The 21,557-nt window shown below is 30.6% G+C and overlaps 2 protein-coding genes across 2 annotated transcripts; both read left to right on the forward strand.

Annotated features, from left to right (window-relative positions):
• Window positions 1-14,242: 14,242 nt before the first annotated feature.
• LOC105436010 lies at window positions 14,243-14,719 on the forward strand. The gene has a single exon (XM_011660149.1). The coding sequence runs from the start codon at window positions 14,243-14,245 to the stop codon at window positions 14,717-14,719; it is 477 nt and encodes a 158-aa protein (XP_011658451.1).
• A 4,642-nt stretch (window positions 14,720-19,361) lies between these two features.
• Window positions 19,362-21,373, forward strand: LOC101215134. The gene is made up of 3 exons (XM_031886671.1): window positions 19,362-19,601; window positions 19,760-19,913; window positions 21,070-21,373. The coding sequence occupies exons 1-3, from the start codon at window positions 19,478-19,480 to the stop codon at window positions 21,149-21,151; spliced, it is 360 nt and encodes a 119-aa protein (XP_031742531.1). The 5' UTR covers window positions 19,362-19,477; the 3' UTR covers window positions 21,152-21,373.
• The last annotated feature ends 184 nt before the right edge of the window (window positions 21,374-21,557 follow it).

The raw sequence follows: 21,557 nt of genomic DNA on the forward strand, positions 1-21,557 counted from the left end.
ATTTAATTATTAAAGACACTATATTTCTAATTATGTATGAACTAAATGGGATTAGGGTTTAAAGAAGTCCTAATTGAAGATACAAACGGATATATGATCTCCAATACACTAAGACAATAAACATTTAGAATTTCTTAAATCTTATCTAGAGAAAGATCTCACACTCATGAACATTTAGAATTTGGTTGAGGAAGCCCATGGCACAATTTATAGTCAATCAATTCTCAATAACATATGGTATCCTATTCTTAGTAATTTGACATTAATGGTTCTAAGGTTAGTATATTATATAGATTTAAAAGTAATTATGCTAATACTAATAGAGCATGGCCTCCAATTTTCTAGAATTATGTAACCAACTCATGTTGGTTAAGCTTCAGATTTTCATTTTAGGTGAATAATTATGTTTAATTTATTGATTAAATAGTCATTCTATTTAATTTTTTTATTTTGTCATCAATTGATAGATGGATGATGTTTGCATATTGTTTTGTATATCAATGTATTGACGAAGATATGTGTTGGAAGCAACATATACCGACGTCAAGAGGAGTTTTGGGTGAGGTATAAATGAACGGTAGAAGAATAGTGAAAAGAGGTTTGAGAGTGATCCTGTGATATATTATCATAATCAAAATTACTTTCGAATAGTGATGTTTGACTAATCTAAAATTATTTTAAATTATTCTTCCTCAATCATCTCAACGTGATTCTCATGATTGTTATTAATTTTGCTTTGAAAATTATTGATATTTCAAATTTAAAAAGAATTTAATCTATTTTGTCCTAAAATTATGTGTAAAAAAAAAAATGTTATTATAATAAATATAATATATATAAACAAATAAAACAACCAAATATTTAGATAAACACTACATTTATTTATTTGTTACAAACAAAATTCCACAATCAAATACATAATATATCTATCTAACAGCTTGAATTTTCTCAAGCTGAACACTATTATTGTCATCATCCACTTTCAATTGATCATAGTGATGAGGTAGTACATAACCTTGAAGATGGTTCCACAAAGGCATCATATCAACCATCTCACCATGATGCAATTTGCAAACAAAATACACCACAGTTTCCAACACAAGCTTAACCAAAACGAACACCATAAACGACAACACCCAACAAATCCCCAAAATACTCCAGCCCACCCATGTTGACCTAGTAACAAAATAATGAAGAAGCGCAAACTGAATCACTCCCAAAGGAAAATCCAACAACACCCATAACTTAATAACCATCTTCATCTTCCCCTTAAGCAAATTCTTGCTTTTCTCCAGGGCTTTGAACCCACACGATTTTTCCAAAACCGACACGACGCTCGACAATTGCCAAATTGTTGTAAAGTACCAAATGCCGATACAATAAGAGATGATAAAGAAGAAAAAAATGATTTTATTGCCAAGTATGAAGTCTTGGCCAGTATTTAGGCCATAGATTAAGATTGCTATCAAAGGTATCAAGCATAGCACACCAATAGCAACGAAGGTAAAGGCAAAAATCGATGCCAAATAGCATAGAAACGTGATGAGAAGTTGCTTCCAAAGCTTTGGGAGGACGGCCATTACAAGAGTGAAAGAAATGTCACGTGCCGCGTAGATACAGGCGACGGTGTAGACTGTGGCGGAGGTGGAGAGGAGGGAGAAGATGGGGGAGAAGATTAAGAAAGCGAAGTTGAAAAGAGAATAGTAAAGATTTTGAGAGGATATGAGGTGGGAGAGTTTAAGGAATTGGGGTGTGGATTCTTGAGTTTGTTGTAAAATTGTTTTCTCTTGGGAGATTTTTTGAAGGAAAAACTTGGATACTTCATTGTTGGCGAAGATCAAGAGAGAGAGAGGAAGAATGAAGAGAAGAGTAATTTGGGTGAAGATTTTCCTCCATTGGCTTATCAATTTGAATGTTTCATGGAGAATTCCAAAGATCCCTACAAACTTGAGGTTTTCTAGTTTTACTTCATCCATGGTGTTTATGGAAAGTTAGAGATGGGAGATTATTTTTGGGATGATGGAATATATAATGGGGAAAAATATTATTATTGAATGATTTGTTTATTCTTTTTTTATTCTTCTATGAAATGAATTGATGGTTGAATATTCTAAGTTTTTGAAAAAAAATGCATTAGTAGCTTTCCAAGAACTTTATTAGTTTTGGAGAAACGAATACAGTTCACGTAAGCATTGACTTCTAAAGTCTCTTCTTATATTCAAGATGCATTAAATAAAATATCATCAAGAAAGGATTGTAACGACCCATTCTTGTACTAATAATCGTAATGTTGAAATATAAATTTATAAACAGCATAGAGAAGAGAGTTTGAACTTGATACGTCTTATTAATAGGTACATACAAGTGTTAATTGAGCTAAGCTCATGTTGTCAACTTCTATAGCTTCTACAAAAAATTTAAAAACCCTAAATTACGAACTTTCAATTCAACCAATTTGAACACAATAACTAATTTGATTTTGATAAAATACTTATTTCAATTTAGTTATAATTATAACAGTTAACTTTTAAAAAAATAATATCGTATTATTGATTAATAGAAAGTAATAATTGAAAAAAATAGTAAAGATTTAAGAAAATTATTGATGAATATCGTGTTTTCTGAACCCGTTAACGATGATCTAAATTTCATATACTTTATGAAAAATAGTTATTTCTTGATGGGCATTATCATTTTTCTTAATGAACCTTGTCCATGATCTTATCATAAAACCAAAATTATATATATATATAAAATTTATTGATGGGCATTATCATTTTTCTTGATGGATCTTATCCACCATCTTTTTTGAATATTTATCCATCAAGAAACTCTAGACCCATCAAGTAATCCAAAAAAAATATATTAATTTTTTTATAATGACCATTGCAAATCAAGAAAATCCATCCTTTATGAGATTCGTCCATCCAGAAAACCTAACTAACTTAATGGGCATTGACAGTCAACTAATATATTATCATTGATGGACATTGACAGTTAAGATAAACATTGTATCTTGAAAAATATTTTTGTTGATGGTTTTTTGCCACGACCATTAAGAAATCAAAATTTGCATGCGTCAAGAAAGACCAAATTTATAATAGTGTATTTTTATTTTGAAACCAACAGTGCGATTAGATACCGATATTTAGGTTAAAGTGATTACACATCGAACTAGTATATATGGACTCTTCTATGGTAAGAGCGAGATTCACGACAAGAAAAAAAAATTAGTACTTATATTTTTGTTTTCAAAATAATAATTTTGTGTAATCTAAGTTGGGTGAAATCTAAAAAGTAAATTAGAGAATTTAATTAAATATCAAAGTGGTTACAAAGGAAACCATATATTTGGGGTAGATATATATGTAAACAAATTTTAAAAAATGGCTGTATTATTATGTATAGCTCAGCTGGGAGAAAATTAAAAAATATTGGTTTTTTAAAAGAAATGTAAAAAATAGAGTAATTTATAAACAAATTACAAATTACAAAAATAGTGGAGAGAGGGAGACTATTGTAAAAAAATAGGTGATTTAGTTATGCATGTGGCAAAAAAGAAGGAAAGGGTACACGACTTCCTTCAGCAATTTTGTTTTTCTATTTTCTTTTCCCTCTGAATGTACATTATCATCTCCCTTCCACTCCAATTTTTTCCTCTACAGAAAAAACCCCAGTTGTTCTATACCCACCATTTCCATGGAAATGGTTTCAAGCTTTGATTTCCATACCCTTTTCTCTCACATTTTCCTCTGTCTTCTCTTCTTCTCTCTTCATGTTCAACCATACACTTCCCCAAATAAGTGTATGGATCTATTTTTCATGTTCCCCATTGAATTGTTGAATGCTTGTGTAAATGCCATTGAAGTGTTTCCCATCCCACCGAACTTCATTCCAGACAAAGCTAAACTCATTCCAGGCCAAGTGGGGAAGTATTTGGTTGAACATAAAGAGAGAATTGAAGAAGAGAAGACAAGAAAATGTGAGAGAAAAGGGTATGGAAATCAGAGCTCGAAACCATTTCCATGGAAATGGTGGGTATAGAGCAACTGGGGTTTTTTCTGTAGAGGGAAAAATTGGAGTGGAAGGGAGATTAGAATGAAAATATCGATAGGGAAAAGAAAATAGAAACAAAATTGTGAAGGAAGTCGTGTACCCTTCCCTTCTTCTTTTTTGCCCATGTATAACTAAATCACCTAATTTTTACCATAGTTTCCCTCACTTCACTATTTTTGTAATTTGTTTATAAACTACTCTATATTTTACATTTTTTTTTAAAGAAAAAACATTGTTTTTGAATTTTGTCTGCTCAGCTCAATACTAAAATATTAACATAGTTATTTGGTAATTTAATTTTCTCTCCGTTATTATATATATTTTTTTTTCTTTAAAGAAAATGATAATTTGAAAACATTAAGAAAATGTTACATTATTTGAAAGTTTACAGTTACTAAAACACAACTATATAATATTTAGTTATTACATGCTAAAAATATCCACAAGTTAAAAATTAATAATTAAAATGACAAGATTTCAGGATTGCACGTGGTTTTTTCTTGACAAACGTTTCTAAAGGAATTCCAAATTTTTAGGTTCCTCTCTTTAAAATATCACAACTATTCAGTAAGCTGAATCAACTTAGTATTTTTTGTATAACAATATGAGAATAAGTGTATGACTTTAATGGTAACTGACTTAGACTCACGTTACATTGCAAGAAAAGCAATCTATCCTGATGCTTCTTTAGCCCATCGAGAGAAGATGTGTCGGGAGATATGCTTTTCACCAACGTCGTAAGTCGAGTATTGGAAGCCATACTCTTGCTTGACACCGCTTGTATGACGTTAGGATTAATGTGATTATTCCCAACACCCTTAGTTAAATGTTGGAAATCCCTACACCAATCTCGACGTGGCGTCAGCATAAAGGAAAAATATTTAATTAATTGTTGTCTTTTGGCTGGTGCCATGCATGTAGATGTCGAGAATAGCCATACCACTACCGTCGTGTACATACAAGGCGTCAGCAAGAAGAAAACAATTAATTAAATGATGTGTTTTACCCAACGCCATGCATGTACACGCCGGGAGTTGGTATGGCTATTCCCGACATGTTACTAATGGTGTCAGAAATAGGTGGGAACTTCTAACTTTTTCGTTTTGTGTCGGGAGTTATCTTATAAAGAAATCCTTGATCTAGATATGTCATTTACATATATGGAACAAAGAAGAAGAAGGGAGAGTGTGAGAGAGACGAGAGACGAAACAAATGAACGAAGCATCCGTCTACTGCATACCGTCGTTCATCCACACCATTTGTCGGTACCTTCTGCTTGCCTTCCTCTGCCACTCGTCATCCTATACCGTCGTCGCTCGTTGTTCTGGTAAGGGTTTTGGTGTTTTTTATTTTTTTGTAAGTTAAAGAAAAACTTGTAGATTTAGTTTTGAAATTTGATTTTTTTTATTGAGGTATATATGTTTGATGTATTTTTGAATGCTTGATTTTGTTGATTAAGGAAAATATTTTTTTCTTCTTTTTATTTAGGTTTAGGGTTTAGAAATAAGTACTAAAATTGTTGCTTAAAATATGTGTCATCAAGAAGACAGAACTTAAAAAATGAGAGCCTCAATGAATTTGAAGTATTTAGGGATGTCTATAATGAACTAGAGAAAATATTGGAAAATTTAATTTGAAAAAAAAAAGTGTTGTTTTTACATGTCAATCACAAGAGAAAAACTATAGTAGAAGAGAAGAGCTTGAAAGTTTTGAAGGGAATCTTAAAATATATTATTTTCTTTTGTTTCTTGTTGCTGGTAGTTTTTAGTGAAGGTTGTAAGTTTCCATGACTTCCCCTAATTGGTTCATGTGATAGAAGAAAGAAAAATAGTTAGAGGAAAAAGGTATGAAATTAAATTAGATTAATTATGTAAAAGCTTGCTTGGGTTGTGAATTTGGCTATTGCAGTTGTGTATATTAATTTGTAATGTATATGTGAATATTATTCTTGTGTATTTGGAGTTAATTTTTGGTCCAAAATTGTTTGTGAGATAATTTGAAGTTAATTTATCGTTGATTTGTTCTAGCTATATCCGGCAATTACGACAACCTTTAGTTTAAACTCAGCTTTAGTGAAAGTTGCGAGTTGGGTACTTATGAGGTGTAGTTTGTACATGGAGTAAGTTTAAGGGGGAGGGGAAAAAAATATAAGATTAATATTTTGTGAATGGTGCAAGCATTTGTTACTGAATGGTTAATCGCCTCTATTACGTGCAAATGTACCCTTATTCCAACTTGATTTTATGCATGCAATTAGCATAGTATACAAGTTTTAGTTGAGAAGACTAGATTTAGTTTAGACTTTGTTGAAATTTTGTTCAATAATATCCTTTCTCTTGGTCAAATTATTTTTCTTGTACCCAATTTGTCTTCAATTTACAAGTATGCAATATGCCTCTTTTCAGAATTTAAAGTAAATTTGGTTGAATGATGAACTCTTTTTTTCTTTAGCCATATTGTCTTGCATTGTGTTTGGCAATCTTTACTTTGTTAAATTTTTGGAATAGAGACTCGTTCTCTAAACTTTTTTGTTGAACAAATGATGTGTGAATAAAGCAATTTCTTTGATGCATATTAGTTTGAATCTTGGTATGTAAAAAAGTGTGAGTCTTGAACAAATTAACTTTGGTGTTCAACCAGTTTGATCCCAACATTAATTTGGCCAAGAATCTGTGAAGCCTCTCAATTTTTACCTTGCATTTTTAGATCTCTAATGATAAAGAAAACTTTCTAGCGTCCAATTAATTTTGCCTCACTTTTGTTAATTGAGTAGTTTTTTTTTTCCCTTTTCAGACATTCTATTATCTTGAGTTGGAACAACTTGGAACTTCACTTTGATTCTTGTTACATCATGGTTCTTTAAATTTCTTGATTAATCCATCAACGCTTTCTTAGTTTCTCGAACAATCTTTCCTAGTTCGAATTCAAGAAAGAATCACCTCCACTCCTCCGGGTTCAACACCCTCACTTGCCACCACAATACTGTAATATGCAAGGGTTATTACAACTAATTTATTGTCAAGATGAACTGGTCAGTCTTTACCCTTTTCAAAATTACTTACATTTGCAACTATTTTTCAATTCTCCATAAAAAATTAGCATATATTGTTTCATAATTGTCCTTTAAGCGACCTTACCAATTACATATCACACATGGCTTTCAAGCTCTGACAGACATCTAATGATTGCATTATTCAATCATTCATCAAATAACTAGACATAAACAATTTTGTTTCAGATATATGTAAATAAGTATTATATCATATCAATTCAATCAAGATTTAATTTTCTAATTAGGGCTTATTGAAGGGCTAATCCGTGCATTCCCTTCAACATGTTCTTCTTCAGCATGAATAATATCATTTCCCCCTCTACAACGATAGATTTGATTGCAACCTCTTTGGTATGGATTTGCGATCTTTACTCTACAAAGTTCGAGGTGCGTTGGGCTACATCCAGGACTAACATCTCCTCCAACAATAGACCCGTAATCAATGAATTTTCTTGCATTTGTGATCATAATCATGTCGAAGCTAACCAAGAGAATCCCAATAAAAACAAGTGTCATTCTCTTTGACATGATCATCCTTTATGACAAAAACTTATACAAACTTGAAATGTGAAATAGTTTCAATTGACAAAGACTTTAAAAGGGTGAAGATATTTATACACATTTAAATACTATTTTAGTAGCAGGCGTTTTGCTCCTTGTTGCACACATGTTTATATATTTAGAATATGAGTCAACAAGAACACGTTTGAATGGAATGGTTAATATTTTGCCAACTTTCTCAATTCAACCGATCGACAAAGCAATTGTGAAAATAGTAAAGTTAGAACTAAAAACATTAATTTTTTTCCTATTAATTTTTTTAGATGGTTTTATTTTAGGAGTGGAAGTATATTGATATTTAAATTCATAATCAAGATATTTATTTCTTTTTCTTTTTTTTGAAAAAATAAATAAATAAGAAAAAAGGAAAATAATAATCTCACCAGAAATAAACACATAAAGCTTGATTTATTGTATTGTTTATTCAAACTAAAAGAGAAAACAAAAAGTGAGATATTTTTCAATAATAATTTATTTATTTTCAAGTTTAGAGTAGGCGAATAAAAGAAAAAACATCGGTGTGCGTATGAAATTAGAAAAGCATTCTAAAAGGAGTAACGTGATCACTAAAGAAATCATGTTTAGAATCCTGAGATGATGCTTGAGGACAAACATTATGTTACATTTGAGGATGTGATAACTTGTAGAAATAAAAGTTATTGTAGACTTTAAAGTAAAACAATGAAGTCTTATTCCATGAATACATAAGAAAAATAGAGGGAAAAAAAGTAGACGATTTGATTACACTGTAAAATGCTTAATGCCAAAGAACTTCACTCTTATTTTACTATATTTCAGTGCTCTTATCGCATGATTCTAGACGAAGAAGAATGAAGATCGGTGAATAGCACGTTTTATATGAGGAAACCCAGCCAACCTTCTTAGTGTGAAGAAGTACAAGTTAGGAAATTAAGACACTAACAACCAAAAGAGGTTGGGGGAAATGTTAGAAAATGACAAATAAGAAAGACTGCGCAACATAGCTACAACTTTTTAGAGCTCTTAATGGCGTGTGTCATCCTGTCAACATCACTCCTCATATATAAATAGAGTCTCTTACTATAGAACAAAGGTGAGCATATTTGGCCAAAAAAGTAAGCTCCTCACATCGTTCATTCTTCTCCCTTCCCTTGAATTTTAGGTGAGAGGTTAAAACAAAAGAGAGAGAGATTCCTCCATTACATTTTTCCCCTCATCTATATGCAAAAATAAAAGCCAAAGAGTATGAGAGATCAAACTCTGCGGCGTGATACATCTGTTATATTTCCATTTTTAAATTGCTATATTGTATTGTTTTGTAAGCAAAACCTCATGAACGAAAGCCCTAATGTGTTAATCATGAAAGAAATGCACTTCTTCTTTCATTCTCCCATATTTCTTGTCTCTTCCATGTCAACGTAGTTGGTTAGCTAAATACTAATGAATGATGGTCTTTTATACTCAGAGAGTTATAATGAATGCAGTAGGAGTTTTGTTTTACTTAAGCGTGCGTTTCTTAACCTTGTTTATTCGAAAGAAGGAAAGGGAATATATCATAATGAATGAATAAGTGAGAACTACACTTAGCTAAGCAAGTTGCGAGAATAATGTAGTAGTGCATTCTTATCACCAAGCTTATCTTGTTGGCTTTTTGGCCCTTAATCTCAAATTAATTTATTTTAATTATTCAATTAATTTATGTTTTGATGATAACAAATCTGATTTTTTTTATTGACAATTTTATTAATTTGAATAGACCATATCGTAGAACTTGGAAAAATGATTCTAACGCCTCTTGAATCACCCAAATCGAAGTTCAAATGAAAAAAATATTGCTAAAAGAACCTTAACGGAAAAATACCCGAGATGGTGACGTGCCAACCAAGCATTCAATTTGAACCAATTAGAGAAAGCCACTTGGAGCAATGAACGAGTAACAAATGTGGCTTTTTGTTATGTTTTATTGGCTTTTATAAAGAAAATGACTTTAATATTATTATTTTTCATTGTGTCTAATGGCTTGTTTTTTTTAAAAGATGGTGAAGTTGCTTTATTGGTTTCTTTTTAAACAAAATATTTTGAAAAGACATATTATTATATTATTATATGTATTTCATTCTGCCATATTTCTTGTCCCTTCTCTTCCATGCATGCATATGCAATAGGATGGACTTACACATTTGAATGTCTACTAGGGTTCATCCTATTGTCTTCTTATAGCGTTTCGGTCGCCTAGCTTCCTCGCGTGGAACCTTCTTTACCTAGCATACTTTCTCGCCCAACTAACCTCTCAAGCATTCTTGCCGCAAGCCTTCCTCGCGTGCCATCAACCTTCCTCGCCTACAAGCCTTCCTTGCGTGGTCCTTGTCCACCCAAATACAAGCCTCAAACGCCTAACTAAACTCCATTGATTTCTTGCCTAGTCATCTCTAGATGCCTAAGCATCAAAGGATCGCCTTCTCTTTTGCAATATTCAGTAGGGCAGATATGATGACAAGCAAGGTGTCATTCTCCTCTAAGTATGCATGCGATTTGAGTTTCCTTCACTGGGAAGTAGTGACATAATCCTCGTGTTAGAAAGCTGGCGACTGATTTGACCTTGTTGTCCAATTGAATTTAGGATAATGTGATAGTGACACGTGGCAGTCTGACATTAGGTAATTCTCACTTGGCATAGATAATCTTTCCTACATGGAAAGTTTCACTATAGAGACTTATAAATAGGAGAAGTCGGGTTATTTTTTAGCTATTTTTACCTTCTTTTTACTAAAGAAAGAATTGAGAGAATTTCAAGATTTTTCGAGATTCATTATGAGCTTGAATCCGAAAAGAAAGTGCAAGAAAGTTCTTGGCTAAGGAATTAAGCGAAGAAGCTAATTGATCGTAGGTGATTTTTCCTAAAAATGTTTTCAAAGACAAAAGGACTTCTAATGTATTTAAATCCTTAAATGTATTCCTATTGAAACCCTGAGTTATATGATTTCTCTTATGCTTTCCACTTCTTAAAAGCATGTGATTTATAAATGAATTGGATTTGATACGAACTTAAAAATCTAACAAAAAGAGATCGGTCTAATTCATCTACTGAAAGATTTGATGCATTAGCCACTAAGAAAGGGACAATGATAAGAGCATCTATGGAAATAAGACTAATAACAATTCTTTACTTTAGTCATTTTGATGTTAGGGAGAACCCCAATTCACTTTGCCTGCTTACGGTGGAGCGATACCCTTTCCCACATATAACTCTTTTCCCGACAATTAACCATATTGCTTGCTTTCAAGAGCTTACGCTTTTTCCTCTCATTCAAGATAGTCATCTATTCGGATTCTAGGTGTGGGCCTAGCTTCTGTCCGACGAGTGGATGCCTCTACTTACTTTGGAGTTCTAGCTCTATGCAAGTCTACTCTAAAACCAACCTTCTCATTCTACAACTCTTGAGAGCTACTTCTAGCCTATCTCGCTCTGCGGGGAATGGATTAAAGATGTTGATGTGATAAGATAAGATAATATTCGGTACCCTATGAGATAAGATGCCTCACACTATCTACGTGTTTTGGATGTTGTTTTTTTCATTCTTCCTTTTGGTCAGCCTTATGGCTCAAATTGTGCTATATTTTGTGTGCAAATCATACCACCAGGAGCTTGCGGACAAGTTGTCTATCTTGGATCGTCTTCAAAGATATCTGTAGAGGATTATATTCCTACTAAGAAATTACAAATTGTTTAAGATAACAATACTTGAAATAACTTTTCAAGTATCATACCACTTTTTTGTGCACTTAGAAAGCTATTTCATTGTTATGTTACTAGTCCTTTGGTTGTTTAAGATTAGTTTTTGTACCTCTCAGCAAATTTAATAATTTGTCATCATTTTTTTCAAACAACTTTTATTATCTAAAATTATTCACACTACATCTTTTGAAAACATATTAAGATATGAAAATTGTTTTAAATGGCAAAAGAAAATTAAAAAAACCGGTAAAAAATACATGCAAATATAGTAAAAAAAATTACTATATGAAGAGTAGACCACAAACGACCCAAATAGACATCCATCATAGTAATTAGATGTCATGTTTGGGTCTATCACGATTTATCACTCATGAAAAGTAAAATTTTGCTAATATTTTGTAAATATTTTCAGTAGTTTTGTTATATATTTGAAAACAACCACTTACATATATCTTGTATTTTTTTGAATAAAAATTGTTATTAACTATTATAATTAACCAATTTAGATTTTAAAAAAATTAACACCCATTTACTAAATTTGGGATTTGCTTAAAGAATATGGACTACAATTGAACATTTGGACGTCTATAAAGTAAAATTGAACAAACATCAAAGTCTGTTTATCGACCAAAATGATGTTTTTTTTTAACAACAATGTTTGAGATTGAAGATTCAAACATTTGATCACTTAGTTAATGGTATAAGTCTTAAGCTATACAAAGACTAAGTAGAAAAAGAGTAATTGTTTAAATAAAATTTCTAAAAATATAGCAAAATTTCATTGTTTATCAGTGATGAACACGAATACGCATCTATTAGTGTTTATTAGTGGTAGGTGGTAGTAGTGATCTATCAGTACCTATGATTGATAAACAATAATATTTTATTATATTAAAAAATATTTTTTTTGTGTTCATTTTGGTTTATTTAAAAACAACCTAAATAGAAATATAATTTAAAAAGTGGAAATATCGTGTTTATTTTAATAGCTTAAATTACAAAAAAATGTCTATCGACTTTGATGTCTATGTCCATAATAGTTCTAAACTTTCAAAAGTTTAAAAAACGCTCTTAAATTTACAAAAATGGTAAAAAAAAAAAAAAATACCATCACCGTTAGTTTTAGATGGATAACATTAAACCCTTACCATTAGTTTTAGATGGATACACCATTATATTCTTACTGTTAGTTTTGGATGGATACCATTAAAGTTTTGTTTCAATTGAAAAGTTTAAAAAATACATTAATTTGAACTTAAAATGTTAAAAAAAATTCTTTGATAGATCCAAATTTTAGGTCAATCTTCTCACCAACTAAAATCAAAATCAAAATTTAAGTTAAAAAACCATAATTTTAAATTTATTTGACTACTAACACACAATTATTGATGACAAATGCAATCAATCTCAATAGTTAAATATTTTGTCGGTTGGTTATATTTTTTAAAAATTCCCAATTAGTTAGAAGATACTATTAAAAAAACACTAAATAGATTAGTTAAAACCAGCACTCATATACAAGCATGATTCTTAGGCCCGAAAACCTTATCAAATAAACATGTGTAAGCATTTATTTCCAAACATGCCTGCTAAACACCCCTTGAACACTTTGACAGTGAAAGAGAATAGGGGAAAATAAAAATTTGATAACTCTCTTTGTTAAACTTAATGTCTTCATAAGTAGAAGAGACATTTTTTAAAATAGCAAAATAAATTAAAATATTTACCAGTTATAGCAAAATTTTGAATTCTATAATATTGATTTGAATCAAATAAATATTAAAGGATAAGGTACGCGCTTAACATGACTTTGACCCACTAAAATTATTTAATATTAAATTAGGTTTTCATTATATATTTATATTATGAAGAGCATACAATTCCACGCCATATTAATCATGCTGGAGATACTTGTTCAACAAGCAAGAAAATTAATCGATAAGTAAGAAAAGTAATTGTTTCCTGAACTGATTCACTATGATTGAGACATACAACTATAATTTAAAAGACTTTGATACTCTATTATTTTTTGGCCGTCTTCAAGGATGTTTCTCAATGTCATTAAATATCACTATCAGATATCAACTTTGAATTCAATAGTTTACAGGATCAATATTTAGATTGGGTTTTAATATTCTTCCCAAAAAAAAAAAGATTGGGTTTTAATAGTTTTAATAATTATTTTATGGTTTTATTTCTCAAAATCAATTCATTTTTCGACATTACCAATAAATGATCAACTTAGAATATTCAACATAGCTCCATTCTTTATTTCTTATAAATCCTTTATTTTAAATCTTAGATCCTGTCTTCTCTTCATCCCCACCCCGAAAAACACCATGGATTATTCAAAACCCAAAAATCTTCAATTGTTGGGAGTCTTTGGAATAATCCAAGAAACCTTCAGATTGATATACCAATGGAGGAAAATCTTTACTCAAATCACTCTTGCCTTTATTATCCCTTACTATATCTTAACCTTTGCCAACTTAGCAATCTTCATTTTCTTCCTTAATAAAACCAAACCTTCCAATAATCCCATCATCTTCTCACAATCACCATCACCATCAATTTATTATTTCATCTTCAACCTCGTTTCTTCACTCGTCGCTGCTGTTCTTATTCTCATCTACACCGCCACTGTTCCCTATACCATCGCATGTATCTATGCAGGGCACGCTGTTTCGTTCGAACATGTGATCGGCATCCTGCGCAAGGTTTGGAAGCGGCTTCTCCTCACCTCTCTAAGCGTTTCCATATCTTTGTTTGGCATCACCTTTGTTGCCTTGTTGGTCCTCTTTCTTATAGTTTTTTCAATAAATGGAACAAGAAATAAATTGAGCTTTGAAAACCATACCATGACAATTGTTATCATATTCATGATAATTTTCTTTGCGGGAGATTTGTACTTGATATTAACATGGCAACTATCCAAGACTGTAGCTGTCTTGGAAGAGCTTTGTGGGTTTAAAGCCATGGCCAGAAGTAAGGCTCTGGTTAAAGGGAAGATGAGAATGGTCATAAAGCTATTCAGTTTGTTGAGCCTTCCTATCGAAGTAGTTCAGCTTGTGTTTTCTCACTTCCTCGTACAATCAACAATTGTTGGGATTGTGGGGAAGCTTGTTTTGATCATTATTTGGATGTTGTTGCTTTCATTCTTCCTTTTGGTCAGCCTTGTGGCTCAAACTGTGCTATATTTTGTGTGCAAATCATACCACCAGGAGCTTGCTGAAAAGTTGTCTATCTCGGATCGTCTTCAAAGGTACCTACTCACACACTATGACCCGTTGAAGGTAGAGGATGATGTTCCTACTGAGAAATTACAAATTGTTTAAGATAATAATACTTGGAATAACTATATTTGATTAAAATATTGTCATGTGTTATAGTCCTTTTGGTTGTTTAGGTTTTGTTTTTTAACTTTAATTTTTTCAATTTAATAGTTTGTCATCATTTTTTCAACAACCTTTTATAGTCTAATATTATTCGCACTACAAATTTAAGAAAATTGTTTTAAGTGGAAAAAATTAAAAAAAAAAAAGAACGATGAATATATTTACAAATATAGAAAAAAAACTTTATTATATCAAGATCAGTAGACCACAATCGACTGAAATATACCTCCATCGTATTGATTAAATGTCATGTTTGAGTCTATCACGATCTATACAGATAAAAGATAAAATTTTACTAATATTTTATAAATATTTTCAATGGTTTTGTTATATATTTGAAAACAATCATATTACCAATATATTGTATTTGTTTGAATAAGAATTGTTATTAACTATTATAATTAATGATAAAAAAAAAAGTTTAACATCCATTTACTATATTTGGAATTTGCTTAAACAATATGGACTACAATTCAACATTTGGATGTCTACATAGTAAAATTGAATAAACATCAAAATACATTCGTTGACCAAAATAGTATTTTTTTTTAACAATAATATATGAGATTGGAGATTCAAACATTTGATCATTTAGTTAATGGTATAAGTCTTAAGCTAAGACTAAGCAGAAAAAAAGTAATTATTTAAATAATAAAATTGTTAAAAATATTTATACGTATAGCAAAATTTCATTGTTTATCAGTGACGAACACAGATGTGCATCCATTAGTGTCTATTAGTGGTAGGCGATAGTAGTGATCTATCAGTACCTATTATTGATAAACAATAATATTTTATTATATTTATAAATATATATATTTTTTATTTTGGTTTATTTAAAAACAACCTAAATAAAAATGTAATTTCAAAAGACGAAATATTGTGTTTGTTTCAATAGTCCTAAACTTTCAAATGTTTCAAAAATGCTCTTAAATTTTTAAAATGGTAAAAAAAAATACCCTTAAATTTTCAAAGATTAAAAAAAAAAAGAAATGCCCTTACTGTTAGTTTAGGATGGACATCACTAAAGTTTTGTTTCAAAATTCCATTGAACTATTGAAAAAGTTGAAAAAATACACTTAAACATAAAAGAGTTCAAAAAAAAATACTTTCATTCATCCAAATTTTATGTCAATCTTCTCACCAACTAAAATTAAAATCAAAATTTTAAGTTCAAAAACCATAGTTTTAAATTTATTTGACTATTAATACACAATGATAAATAACAAATACAATCAACACAATAGCTATGGTTGTAATTAACATACAGTTAATTCTCAAATAAAAAATATATTTGACTACTAACACACCGTGATAGTTTGATAGATCTATCGATGTTTATTGATATATCGAAGTATTAATTTTACATAAACTATTTTATGGAATTAAGCAATACAAAAGTTATAAACCAATATTCTTACCAATGAAATATTTAATATATACTTATCAAACGTATATTGGATATCATGCTCAAAAATAAAATTGTCAATTTCTGATGTCATATGAAATTTGAAATATTGTTGAACTTTAAACTATAGTAAAACCCAATTCACATTAAAAGACAACCAAAGAAATCTCACCAAATTACCAACCAAAATATTTTCACTCCATTTGAAAATTTAAAAAAGTTGCAAATATAACATATGCACACATTTGAGACTATACAATGCACATCCATCATATAGATTTCACTTTCATCTTTTACGAAAATAAATGTGAAAATGTAAATTCACAAAATCTTGTTTATGAACTGTACATGTGTCAGCTTTACATTTTTTTCTGACTTAAGCAAATTAGTTTCGTTCGTTTAATCGTCACCTAATACATGCTAAAGAGCCTTATGGCTCGAGTTGAAACATAGATTTAAATGAGATGGAAAAATATAAGGAACCAACCAACCTAATTCCATTACATCCAATTCTCTCCTTAATCTTTCCAACTCCAATAACCCAATAAAAGTGCTAAATAGAGACAAACCTACTGCTTGATCTAGCATGTTCATTTTATGGGTAAGGCCAGATGGATAGCTAGGGACATAGGGTGCAAGATGAAATTCACTCCTATCCGTCCTAGGGTTGGTAGATAGGTTGTTCCCTTAAGAACTGAATTCAGGTCTTGAAGAAGGGGTCCCACCCTCTCATTGGCCCAAGAGGGATTCAGTTTAAAGATTATGGATCTTAAACCAATTGTTCAATAGTGGATCAATGACACTTAAGGAGAAAATATATAATTTCGGGGGTAAAATGGTACTTTGACCCAGCCGAGATTATGAATAACCTATGAAAGATTAACTTACTTATCATGGTCATATCACATGGACACAAATATATCTATAGTGAGAGAAGTGCAATTACGGGATTTTAGTGGAATGACCCGTTAGTTAACGACAGGTTGATTAACTCAGTATTTTTGACAAACACTAATCCTTAAAATAATGACAAACACTAATTCAGTATTTTTCGTATGATTTATATTTTAAATTATTTTTAAAAATTATTAGATATTAAATAGTACGTATGGTTAATATAAAAAATGGTTATGAGAATTTCAATCATTCCCGAGTCATTGTATTTCATCCCTACAATTGTGCTAATTATGATGATACACTTATTTTGATTAATTTTTATTAAGAAAAAAAAATTATTGTGCCTCTTGTATCGAATAATTATTTTTTCACCTTGTGTTTTTTTAATTTCTTTAATATTGATATTTATTTTAACTAGACAATTTATTTTGCTTGTGACGTTTTATTTCCAATCATGCTTGTTATGCATGTATAAATCAAGAAGTATAATACATGTTTATATCTTTTTATGTAGGATAATACGTGTTTTACAGATACAGTGTATTTACATGATACAAATAATGAGACAAAATATCATACAGTCATAGATACAGTGTATTTGCAAACTGCAATCAATTTTGAAAAATATTAACAAATTTATGTTATTTTTTGAATTGTCAAGATTTCCCCAATATCTCCTAAATATATGTCTATAATTCATAACCAATTTTCATATTTTTAGTATTTAAATCAAATTAATTAACACTTATTTATTTAATTCATAAAAGTTATGTTTAATAAATATTTTCACTAAAAAATTGGGAGATTTTCAAGGATTTTTTTTTAAAAATAATGTGTTTTGTAAAAATATTTTGAAAAATAGGGTTGTTGGGAAAGAAATTATAAGAATAAGGCTGTTTCCAAAACTATTTTAAAAAATATGTGTTTTTTTTAAATTGGAGGAAGTCGTGTACGGGGTACACGACTTCCTAAATGTACATGTCAGCACATTTGACCACTTCGCTCCACATATGCACGAGTTTGATCCACGTGGACGGAAGTCGTGTACGGGGTACACGACTTCCTAAATAATTGTTTTTAAAATTATTATATTTTAAAAGATTAACTATTTTTAGGGTAAAAACATTTGTGAAAGACGGATTTTTTATTTTTAAATAATGTGTTTTCAAAAAGTATTTTCAAAATTAGGGTAGTTGGAAATTTATGTTTTTGTTTAAATGTTCAACTTTAAATATGTGAAAATTTTAGTTTTTTGTTTAAATGGCCAAATTTTTGGTAATTTATGTTTATTATGAACAAATTAAAAAAATAAACCAAAGGTAAAACACATCATGATATCTTATAAGAATTTTTGTTAATTTATTAAAGAAATCTTGTGGCTTAAGATAGATTGAGAAAAAAATATTTTGAACGTTTTTTTTAATACTTGGTTCTCTACTTTTAAAAAATATATATTATATATTGATATATTATTAAGAATACTCCTACATCTAAATCATGTATTAGCAACTTTTAATTTATAATTAATTTAAAAAAGTTCAATTTTTTATTTATACAACTTGAATAAGTTCTAGCAAAAAGTACATCAAATCACCGTAAAAAACTTATACAAAATTAAAAAAAAAACAAAATCAAACTCTAGAAAGCTCCATTCGGTAAAAGAGATGAGGAACAAATGAAAAAACAAATGAAAGAGACGAGAAAGAATAAATTGTAGCCTTAATTTCTGATAGATGATGATCGATTCACATAAAAAGAAAGAAAAGATGATCGATTCAAAAAGAAAGAAAAGATGATAATCGATTTCAAAAAGAAAGAAAAGAAGGGCTTTAAAAAAGAATATAGAAAGAAATACATACCTGAACAAAAAGAGACGGTAAAAAAGAAGAAGAAAAAGATGAGGAGAAGAGATGTAGTGAATAAGAAAAACCAAGAACAGTGGAGATTGAAGGACATAAAACCAGAAAGAGGAAGAACAATAAAAAGAGAACGAATAAGTGACCAAAGAGAAAAAGGAAGAGAAAACAGTGCAAATTTAAGAAAATGACATTTTTGAAATAATGAAAAAATTAAAACAAAAAACAAAAATTTGTTATATTTACAAAAATGGAAAATTTTGGTGCTAATACTAAATTATATTTGTATCGTGTCACCCAGTACAAATTTCCTAATTAAAACTTAAAAGCAATCAAAGGCATCTGGGGTTGTGGGCCGAACTTGCCCCAAACACAAACAAGGTTTAGTTATTCTTTTTGTAAAACCGAATTAATTTGGTTCAATTTTCAACCGGCTTTGAACCAACCAAACTAGTCTTGAGCCATGAAAAAGAACTGGTAGAGCCCTCGACGGGGATTGATTGCGTGGCTGACTTCCTGTGGAACCGAGCTCTTCCAATGGAGTCGTCGTCTTCCTCGTTTTCATCTTTCGAGTATTCTCTTTCTCATTGGGATTATCTCAACCTATACATACTACGTCCGATCCTCGCAATTCTGTTCACTTTCTCTTTGATTTCTCTCGGTATTATGTTCTTCTTCCCTTTGATCATTTTGTTTAATTCATGTATTCTGATGTCTATTTCTGCTTTGCTTTTGAATTTTGAATTTTGAAATTCGATTTCTATTTCCGTCGTATTTATCCAATCATGTGTTGCATTGTTAATTGGTGTGGTTGCGTAGGTTGGTTTTTGGCGTGGAAGCTTGTTCTCGTTCACGTTCCTCTGGTGCAGGAAATTTTTGGTCTACGTAAGAAACCTGCCAAGTCAAAACCACCGACGCGCAGACTATCGAAGTTTTATGATAGTCTGAATTCCCAAACTTCGGCTTCTGGCTGGTGAGTTCTTTTTGTTACACCTGCTATTTGTTAGCTACACTTATCTGGAACTTGTAGCTAGGGTTTAACCTCAATGGGAGTTGACAAATGTAGAAAGATAAGAATTATATTCGTCTTCTCTCGTTATTATACTTTTCTCCTATGTGAAATCTCATATCAGAAACTTGGTCACCTCGTAACTTAAACTTAATTACATGGAAAGGGAAGAAAGTACAAAATTCAATGCTACTTGTGAAGAGTCTCAATATTGGTTTATTTTTCAGATGCTGGAAGAATGGTCGCGTATTTATGGGCTTGATATTATATGTATAATGTAGATGTTTGTGTATAGTGCTTCATGCAATTCATAGTATAAAAGGGTAGATCATGATATTGTTGAGAATTTATCTCTGCATATTTAGAGTTTTCATTGCTTCCCCGTGTTTCTGCGTTGCGGGCACAAATATGAGCATGTATACTGTATTCCTTTGTTAAATGATTTCAAATTGTCAAGTATACTGCTCTTGTGTTCTTAATATATAGATAGTCAGAGTAGGCTTTGGTCTTTATGAATACTGGAAGAAGTAATCGACCATTATGTCTCTGATGTGCAGATAACATCCTCAACTTTATTTACTAAAATGATAGATGGGTTTTTGAAATACATCTCTAGTGTTTAATTTAAAAAGTTGGTGATTTTGTAGAAAAAATAGATTTAAGGGGGGTTAAACACTATTTTTAAAAAAACGCTTTTAAATTGTATTTAAAAAAAATATGAGCATAACTGTAATAGCTTTTAAAATGTATTTTAAACAAATTTTATCAAAAAAGTTTAAATAAAAATGAGTTTTTTGGAAAACACTTTTTTCTTAAATCAATCCGAATGACTCATAGTTTTGAAGCAAATCTTTTGCAATCCATCTTACAGTCAATCTCGGTTGTGACATGAACGAGTCACCTTCCTTCCACCTGCTTCATCTTTCAGTCCATCTTTACCATTTATAAATCGTTCTTATTACCATCTTGACAGCGTATGACTTGCACTCTGTTTCAGTCTCAACTTATCTCGCACCAATTTTGGTTGGACACTTTTCTTGCTTACCATCTTGCAACTCATCTCGGTCACCATTTCCTCTATGGTTTTCACAATCATTAACCTATCCCTATTCTTTTGCAGTGTTCTCTCTTACCCAAATTTCAACATCTATCAAACCTTGCCAAGAGATGTCTGTACTGGAATATATGTAGTTTTGTTGTAGTTTTCACTAAGAGTGAACCAAAGTCTTATATCTACTATTTTTGGGTTTGTCTGTCTGTTTGTTTGTTGTTAAGTCCCTTATTTTTTTTTTCACTTTGAGGTGCTGTCTATGTTATTCCCTAAAATGACATTTCTTCCAAAATCTCTTTACTGATAAATTTTATCTGTTAAAAAGTATCTACTGATCAATGTAATCCGATGACCCATGGATGCTTGTTGCATAGTGCAGAAAGAAGTAAATTTTGGCTTCAATAATAGATAGATTTTGTGTTTACAGATGTTTGAGCTTGGAGGCCATCTTAAATGAATTGCAGAACTTAAAACGAGGGAAGGAAAGCAGTACTGGCCAATTGTTTGTGAGGACAAATTGAAAAGGTCCCGTTTCAAGCTTGAGATGTGTATAGCTC

This window comes from Cucumis sativus, chromosome 6 (assembly GCF_000004075.3).
Source record: "Cucumis sativus cultivar 9930 chromosome 6, Cucumber_9930_V3, whole genome shotgun sequence".
Lineage (NCBI taxonomy): Eukaryota > Viridiplantae > Streptophyta > Magnoliopsida > Cucurbitales > Cucurbitaceae > Cucumis > Cucumis sativus.